We start from the raw sequence: 9680 nt of genomic DNA, 5'->3' as shown, positions 1-9680 counted from the left end.
ATATAGGCTCAAAGTGGACGATCCGGGTGTCGTTCTATTAGAGGTTTTACGGTAATACCGTTTTGTAGTACTCGTGGAGCTCTATCATACCTGATTTAGTTGGTTCGAAAATATCGATTCTGAAAGAAATTATGGCAGGGCCCGCGAAGGCCCGGATTACAAGTATGCTCTTTTCGAAAACAGAAAAGTTGCAAAACTCATCATTTCTCACCCCTCCCCCCCCCCCCCAAAAACCCCAGAAAAAAACGTTCCCAAACAGTCAATAGGTCAATAATACAGGTTTTTCTTTTCCTAAGAGATTTCTCTGCGCCTCTCTCTCTCTCTTCTGCTCTGTGAGCTCCAAAAAACGCTTTTTCTGGAATGTTCTGTGCTCTAGCTCAGTGGGGGGCTCCGTTTCGAAATCCCCTTGGCTCCGCCCACTTTTCGGAATGACTCGTCCACCCACAAAATCAACAGGTTGGGGGGAAATAGTGTGTAAGAGAGAGGAGGGCGCAGAGAAAGCAAACGGGATATTTAAGGATCGGGTTGGTTGAGCTGTGAGAAGGAGAAATCCAGTTTTTCGAGGCATTTTCGAAAATCCCTGACCTTATTTTTAGGGTTTTGGCTCATTTTCAGCCTATTTTGATGCATTTTCAGTCATTTTCTGCTGATTTTTGTCTATTTTTCCCGAATTTTTGCAAATTTCTGGCCCATTTTCAGCCAATTTTTCACCTATTTTCAGCTAGCAAAAAATGTCGCAAAGCTATCACCGTCCAAGACCAGCTGGCATGGCTGGAGCCATTTTGGATAAGCAGGCCAACAAGTTTAACGATGTCGAGGCTGGATACTTGTTGGAGTGGATTAAGGTACGTTTTTGTTCTTTTTTTTTGGGAATGAAATTTATAAATAAATTTAAATTTTGGGTTTTTTTCAATGCCCTTTTTTCGCTAAATCGATCGGTATATTTTTGAAAAAATTCGGATGGAAATTGGGAGAGTTACGGGGGGTACCGCACTTTCAGCTCAATTATCTCGGTTCCCATTAAAGATATCAAAAATGTGTCGACTGATAAAATGTTTATCACAATATCACCAATATTTTATCAGTGGACATATTTTTGATATCTCTCACAGGAGTCGAGATAATTGAGCGCAAACTGATCGTATGGTTGGGTCTCAATTAGAGCTAAAACAGTGATTGCTCATTTCTCAGCTAATTTTCTTTTAGTTTTTATGATACTTATATCAATTGAATCAGCTTAAAAAGAGCTTCAAAATAAATACAGGTAAGTCTGAAAACTCAAATTTTGAAATTCCGAAAAATCTAAATATAGGAATTTTCGGATTTTATTTTCGAAAAACGCATTTTTTGGCCGATTTGGAGCCTTGGAAACGTATTCCAGAATTGTTCGATTTGTTTGAAATTTTCAAAGTATACTAAACAAAAATAGAGCTATATTTTTGTAGTTGACAACTTTTTTGTAGAAATTTCTATAAATGAGCTATACACCTTTAAAAAGGTTCAATTCCATTCTGACGACAATTTTGTTCTTGACATTTTTAAAGGCGCATATCTCATTTAGAACGTTTTTTTACAAAAAAGTAGTTCACTACAAAAATGAAGTTCTATTTCTGTTTAGTATACTCTGAAATTTTCAGAAAAACCAAAAAAAAAATTGGATCACTTTTGTAGGCCTTGAAAGTTCACTATTTTTTATTCAAATATTTTCATTCGCTAGTATCATAGTTAATCCTCTTCTGAACATTTTGAAATTAAAATATCTGAATTCAGCTGAATGTGAGCTTTGAAATGAGCACAAACACGGCTATTTTTGCTCTATTTTCAATGTTTACCCAGCGCGTTGCGGTCGCGTCGCGGCTGATGCTCAAATTTCGAGTTTAAGCAAAAGTCGTCGTGTTTAGGCTCATTTTGAAGCTCTCGTCAAGATTGAAAAATTAATAATAATAGTTTTATTCAAAGATTTGAATTGAAACTCTGAAATTTTCAGACAAACCGAAAAATTCTAGCTATTGGTTGGGCTAGTTTTGCAGGGCTTCAAAGTTGACTATTTTTCCACCGAAAACTGTCAAAATAGTTGTCATCTGATAAAATGTTTGTCACATTATCAGTAATGTTTTATCAGTTGACCTCACTTTGATATATCTTATAAAAACTCCGATAAATTGGGTCAGATTTCAAGTAACTACCTTCCAAGATCAGTGTCTACTACTGTACATTTGAAGATCTTAATTATCTTAACTCCTATAGAAGCTATCAAAAAGAGCTCAACTGATAAAATCTTTTTTACATTATCAGCAATATTTTATCAGTTGACCACTTTTTGATATCTCTCACAGAAAATGAGATATTTGAGCTCAAAGTTCTAGATAACCCAACATTTTGAAAATTTTCAAAAACCACCTAAAAAAAATCAATTAGCGATCTCTTCAAATCAATAATATTTACACACACACAGGATTTGACAAAAGAGGATTTCGACTGCGAAGCATCGCGCGACAACTTTCGTGAGCAACTGAAAGATGGATCGAGACTGTGCAAGTGAGTTTTTCGCCAATTTTGCGTCTTTTGTTTTATTTGTTGTGTTGAAGGATATCGAAAAGTAAATATGGGGAAGAAGAAGAGATAAGGAACGGTTTAGAAAGATAAAGAGAGAGTGAGAGAGAGAGAGAGAGAGAGAGAGAGAGAGAGAGAGAGAAGCGCAGAGAAAGAGGAGAACTGATATTTTGATGTTTCATCACTGTTTCGATATAGGAACGTAGCTAGTGTTAGAAAGAGGGATTTTAGCAACATCTTGAGATTCTGGAAAACTGTAGAATATTTAAAAACGCAGAGACACGAAAACTTTTGCGAAGTTCAGAATCTCAGAATTTCGAAACTCTGAACTTCGAATTTCTGAATTTCTGAGTTTCTGAATTTCTGAATTTCTGAGTTTCTGAATTTCTGAATTTCTGAGTTTCTGAATTTCTAAATTTCTGAATTTCCGAATTTCTGATCTTCTGAATTTCTGAATTACCGAATTTCTGAATTTCTGAATTTCCGAATTTCCGAATTTCTGAGTTCCTGAATTTCTGAAATTCTGAATTTCCGAATTTCTGATCTTCTGAATTTCCGAATTTCTGAATTTCTGATCTTCTGAATTTCTGAATTACTGAATTTCTGAATTTCTGAGTTTCTGAATTTCTAAATTTCTAAATTTCCGAATTTCTGATCTTCTGAATTTCTGAATTACTGAATTTCTGAATTTCTGAATTTCCGAATTTCCGAATTTCTATGTTCCTGAATTTCTGAAATTCTGAATTTCCGAATTTCTGATCTTCTGAATTTCCGAATTTCTGAATTTCTGAAATTCTGAATTTCCGAATTTCTGAATTTCTGAATTTCTGAATTTTCCAGATTGGTCAACGCAATTCAAGAGGGAAGTGTTAAAAAGATCATGAAGCCAATTTCGAATTTCAATTGTCTCGAAAATATCAATCAATTCACAAATGCCGCCAGAAAATTGGGTGTTAAGGATGAGGAGGTACGTGGCCTAGAAACCCCAGTTCCTAAAACTCTTCCATTTCTTTCAGACCTTCCAATCGGTCGACCTTTTCGATGGCCGCGACCTCTTCTCCGTTACCGTAACCCTTCAAAGTTTGGCCAGAAAGGTGAGCAATATTTTGAGAAGTGTGCTCTATGGAGAATGCTTTTTCAAAGAATCAAAAAAATTTTTTTGCACTATAGTATCCTAGATACTTGATTTCAAAGCTAGATTTTTGAGGACCCTGGAATCCTACAGTATTCTAGCTTTGTTTTTAATGATCTGTAATTCTACAGTATCTTAAGTTCTTGATTTCAAAGCTATGTATCCTCCTACAATATCCAAACATTTACAGACATCCTTAAATATGGTTTTCTTTGAAATTCTAAAACAACAGTAACCCTACAGTTTCCTGTGGTATTGAGCCAGTATTTGAGGACCTTGGTTACTGTACTCCTACAGGCCTTATTTAAACTACAGTAACCCAAAAATATGTTTTCGTGGAAAAAACTACAGTAATCCTACCGTATCCCAGATTCTTGATTTCGAAGCTGGAAATGATATTCAGCAGTCCTCAAGCACATCGGTTACTGTACGCTTACAGAATCCTAGCATCTAAATCCCAAGCTACAAGAATTGAAAAACTACAGTAATGCTACAGTACTCTAGAGTCTAGACGCTCCAATGATAAAAAATTTGAAAATTTAATAAATTTCAGGTTGAAAAACTCGGCATTGCCCCACCAAAACAAGTCTCCAAGGACCAGATTGTCAACATGTGAATTCTGAAGTTTTCCCCAAATTTTTAAAATTCTATTTTTAACATTTTTCCGAAAAAACTAATTTTGTGATTCCCACTTTCTTTTCTCAAGTGCTTAAAATGTTCTTTTTTGATTTTTTTCAAGTTGAATGAAATAAAATAAATGGCTTATTTATTTTTTAATTAATTTGAATTTCAAAGCACTGAAATGCTGAAATGCTGGAAATCTGCAATTTGAAATATCGGAAATTCTGAAATTCAGAAATTCTGAAATTCTGAAATTCAGAAATTCTGAAATTCTGAAATTCAGAAATTCAGAAATTCTGAAATTCAGAAATTCTGAAATTCCGAAATTCAGAAATTTAGAAATTCAGAAATTCAGAAATTCTGAAATTCACAAATTCACAAATTCACAAATTCAGAAATTCAGAAATTCAGAAATTCAGAAATTTAGAAATTCAGAAATTCAGAAATCCAGAAATTCAGAAATTTAGAAATTCAGAAATTCAGAAATCCAGAAATTCAGAAATTCAGATAATCCAGAAAGCTCTGAAATTCCGAAATTCAGAAATTCAGAAATTCAATAATATGAATTTTTTTTTCTCAAATTTTTGCAGTTTTTCACCTGATTTTTTTCCTAGAAATCACTAACTAGTCAAATGTAACTGTATTGAACATATTTTCATGCGTAGCGAGCTTTTTTGCAGAATTTTAGGTGAAATTATTTTTTCCTTCGTTATCCGCTCGTCCGCATGTCCACTTTCCGCGTTTGTTCAGAACTGTTTCAATTCAAATATTGCAGACATGACACAATATCGAATCAAGAAAAAAGAGGTAGAAGTTTCAACGAGGAGAAGGCTGAAGGCGTTGAAGGTGACGAATCGAAGCGAATTCAACGCAGGCACTGTCGGAGACGGCGGCGGAGGCAGTGAAGAAGATGAAGCGTTTGGAAAATCCGTGGTCGTCTCTGTTTCGACCTAACAAAATTGAATCAGTTAGTATCCGAAGGTTCTCCGGAAGTGGCGATGTTAGCAGAGGGTATTTCTGGGCTAATGGTGGTAGTGAGTAAATCACGATAACATCTTAAAAATCGGTACTTTTGACATTTTACAGATTGAGGCTGAAAGAGCTCGTCACGACAGCGCCGTTTCAGTTCAGAAGAGAAAGGAAGGATTCGTGAGTGTAATTAGAAGTCTATTACAGTATAAGCTGGGTTCAGGCGGAAATGATGGCAATTCTTGATCCATTTGTTTTTTCTTCTATGGATCAGATCACTGTGATTCATCCGGTCACTCATGGTTTATTTATACCAGAGTTTCAGATTTAAAAATTATTTTTTTTGTAGACGAGATATGTGCTGCTAATGAAGTTTTGTCAAAGTGTCCACCTCTGCGTTGCCCACTACAACTTCTTGTCCAAAAAGCGTGCAATCATTGGTTTAACGAGGTTCATTTTTTACCTAATTTCTATAATTCTCTATTTAATGCAGATCATGCCTGAAAAATCTATGCGCGCTCAGTTCACGTCGTATCAATAATCATTGCGATGTCTCGTAGCTAATAAATTACTATTCGTTTCAAATGCTTTATCAACCCTGAATGGTTTTGCCTTGCCTGAATTGAAAAACCTACGACTTGTGCACTGACTAGGGAAGGTTGTAATCGGGGGGTGGAACTTCGGTATGAGACCTATATCATTCGAAAGCTGAGAATGAGACATTTTCAAATATGTATTTGCTTCTGATTTTGCTGAGGAGCTACCAGTTTCGAGAAAAATCGGGTTCGAAATCTGAGAAATTGCAAATGCAAAGGGGGGACCCCATGGTGATATTTTTTGCGAAAATTTTTTTTTTGAAAAAAACTTGAAAACTTTATGGGATTTATTTCTTTTATTAAAAACTTATGAAATACTTATGTTATATGCTTTGAAAAACTTTTTTTGAAGCATTATTCAAACTACATTTTGATTTAAGACATTCGATGATTGGTGAAAGATTTTGGAAGTTTTTTGATTGTAATTACAATTTCAAATGTTCCTCTACGATCTGGCAAAGTTTTCTCGATTTTACAGAAAAGCAAATTTTGACGAAAAATATCCATGGGGTACCCCCTTGGCATTTTCAAACTATTTTTCGAAAAATTTTCAAATGTGCTAAAACGAATTCTAAACAGACAGAAACTATAAAATGAGTCTTTTAGCAATAATTGGAAGCTCTATCCTTTTCGGAATCGAGAGCTTTTAATGTTTTTTCGAACATCCCACAATCCATATTTCTTCGATAATCACCCAGTAGTACTCAAAACTTGAGAAAAAACATATTCACATTATCTCTTATTGATTTATCACTTTACAACCCCAATAACGAACAAATCTTGTGGATTTTGAAATAAAGAACTGAAAAAAGATTTGTAGCGTTGCTTCAAGAAATTTGCAAAAGCTATGGAGTATGTACTTTTCAAAACTTGTGAAACAGTAAAAAAATAAGTATCCAATTAAAATTTTTCTTTGAAAAAAATGCGTTCATAGCATTTTGAAGATCGCCACAAAAACCAAAAATAAAATCAAAAAACAATAACGGGAAGAGGAATCGAACCTAAAACCGGTTGGATGCTCTTCATCCCTCCTCGCCACTACACCACTGCTCGCTGTTTGTTTCCCTTCCACCAATCTATATAAGAAAGAGGGGAGGCGCGGCGCCCTTAAGAGTCGAATTTGAGCCAAATTTGAAACTTGATTTTCTCGAAACTGGTAGCTCCTCAGCAAAATCTGAATACGTGTTTGAAAATGTCTCATTCTCAGCTTTCGAATGATATAGGTCTCATACCGAAGTTCCACCCCCCGATTACAACCTTCCCTAGTGAGACATGAAAAAATCAATTCTACATTCACTCCGAAAAATTATATTTCAGGAACCAATCAAGAGAAGACATGCGAAGAATCGGCAAACAGCGCACCAGTGGACCCAATGATGCTTAAACCACTCTTGTCTCCCCTCTTCTACCCTTTTCCTCCGGCTCCAATGGCTCCTTGTTAATAATTTTTCAACTTTTTTCTATCTTTTTCCCCTAAATCACATTTTCATTCTTTTCCCTGTTATCTGTCAGTGCCTTGTTCTGATCTCATTTACAAAAGCCATTTCATTTGTATCCCAACTCATTTGGTTGTTTTCCTTTTTTATTATTATCTGGTTTTTTTTTCTCCTTTTTTTAAAATAAATTTTATCATAAATGAAGCAACCGGCGATAAAAAAGAAAACAAAATTTGAAAAGCGCGCGCTACGATGCTCCGAAATCCCGCTGGTCTGTTCGGAATTAGATCTAATTCGTTCGTAGTTCATTCGGTGTTCGTTCGGAATTAGATCAGCTAAATTCTGTATTAGATCATGCCACTTCTATTTACGAACGAACCCAGATCTAATTCCGAATCAAGTCAGATCTAATTCAGAATCTTTTACCTGAGATCAGAATATCAAAATTTCAAATTTTTCGAAATTCAAATGTCCTAATTTCTGAATTTCAGAGCTTTCTGGATTATCTGAATTTCCGAATTTTTGAATTTCTGAATTTCCGAATTTCCGAATTTCGGAATTTCGGAATTTCGGAATTTCTGAATTTCTGAATTTCGGAATTTCGGAATTTCGGAATTTCTGAATTTCTGGATTTCGGAATTTCTGAATTTCTGGATTTCTGAATTTCTGAATTTCTAAATTTCTGAATTTCTGAATTTCTGAATTTCTGAATTTCTGAATTTCTGAATTTCTGAATTTCTGAATTTCGGAATTTCGGAATTTCGGAATTTCGGAATTTAGAATAAGAATCAAGTCAGATCTAATTCAGAATCGTTTACCTGAGATGTTTTGAAATTATGAGATTCTGAAGATTTGAAAATCGGGAATTCTAAAATTCTAAAGTTCTGAATCACAAAAATTCAAAATTTTCAGAAATTCAGAAATTCGAAATCTTGAAAATTCTGAATTTTCAAAAAATGAAAAAAAAATTAACAGAAAACAGATTCATTATCTTTTTGAACGGATACAAAAAATTTTCTTTCGACAAAATATAAGGAAAAAATTCGAGAATTAAAAAAGCAGAATTTGTAAAAAAAATTTTAAATTGTTCAAAATTTTTTTGGCACAACAGACGAATCAATCAATCGATAAAATAGGGGGAAAAGGGGAAGCACAGGGAAACCGATTTTTCAGAAAAAAATGATTTTGGCGGGAAAAGTTAAAATTTGAATTTGCGGAAAAAAAATAGATACAACGACACATTCTGCTTCTTCGAATAATACAGTTTTTTTTTTGGAAAAGTGGTTGGAATTTTTTTTTTGAAAATTCAAAAAAAATTTAAGCAATGAATAAATGAGGAAACAAGGATTTTAGGGTTGCAATTCAACATTTTTGGAAAAAAAAATTTCCAAAAAAAAAAAACCAAATTATCTTCCCCAAAGACCGTTGGCACGTTGCCATTGAGCTGGTGATCTGAAAAAATTGGAGTTAAACTTTTGAAAAAAATAGCAGTGGAAAAATTGAAAATGGGAAAATTGGCCAAAATGGGATGTATGAATTTTTGTATAATTTCTGAAATTTTGGATTTTTGAAATTTTCTGAAATTTTGGATTTTTAAATTTTCTGAAATTTTTTGAATTTTCTCAACGATGTGGGCGGAGCCCCATCATAGAATTTCCGAATTATTTCAGAATTTCAGAATCTCAGAATCTCAGAATCTCAGAATCTCAGAATCTCAGAATCTCAGAATCTCAGAATCTCAGAATCTCAGAATCTCAGAATCTCAGAATCTCAGAATCTCAGAATCTCAGAATCTCAGAATCTCAGAATCTCAGAATCTCAGAATCTCAGAATCTCAGAATCTCAGAATCTCAGAATCTCAGAATCTCAGAATCTCAGAATCTCAGAATCTCAGAATCTCAGAATCTCAGAATCTCAGAATCTCAGAATCTCAGAATCTCAGAATCTCAGAATCTCAGAATCTCAGAATCTCAGAATCTCAGAATCTCAGAATCTCAGAATCTCAGAATCTCAGAATCTCAGAATCTCAGAATCTCAGAATCTCAGAATCTCAGAATCTCAGAATCTCAGAATCTCAGAATCTCAGAATCTCAGAATTTCAGAATCTCAGAATCTCAGAATCTCAGAATCTCAGAATCTCAGAATCTCAGAATTTCAGAATCTCAGAATCTCAGAATCTCAGAATCTCAGAATCTCAGAATCTCAGAATCTCAGAATTTCTGAATTTCTGAATTTCTGAATTTCTGAATTTCTGAATTTCTGAATTTCTGAATTTCTGAATCTCTGAATTTCTGAATTTCTGAATTTCTGAATTTCTGAATTTCTGAATTTCTGAATTTCTGAATTTCTGAATTTCTGAATTTCTGAATTTCT

General features: G+C 34.2%; 1 protein-coding gene across 1 annotated transcript; it reads left to right on the top strand.

Annotated features, from left to right (window-relative positions):
* Window positions 1-731: 731 nt before the first annotated feature.
* Cbr-cpn-4 lies at window positions 732-7255 on the top strand (the record flags this gene model as incomplete). Its single annotated transcript, XM_045241351.1, has 5 exons — window positions 732-845; window positions 3570-3647; window positions 5393-5455; window positions 5625-5725; window positions 7189-7255. The coding sequence occupies 5 exons, from the start codon at window positions 732-734 to the stop codon at window positions 7253-7255; spliced, it is 423 nt and encodes a 140-aa protein (XP_045097033.1).
* Window positions 7256-9680: the final 2425 nt, after the last annotated feature.

This window comes from Caenorhabditis briggsae, assembly GCF_000004555.2.
Source record: "Caenorhabditis briggsae complete genome, chrI, whole genome shotgun sequence".
In the NCBI taxonomy this organism is placed as follows: Eukaryota; Metazoa; Nematoda; class Chromadorea; order Rhabditida; family Rhabditidae; genus Caenorhabditis; species Caenorhabditis briggsae.
The sequence above is the reverse complement of the archived record's forward strand: the minus strand, read 5'-3'. Positions and strand labels throughout refer to the sequence as shown.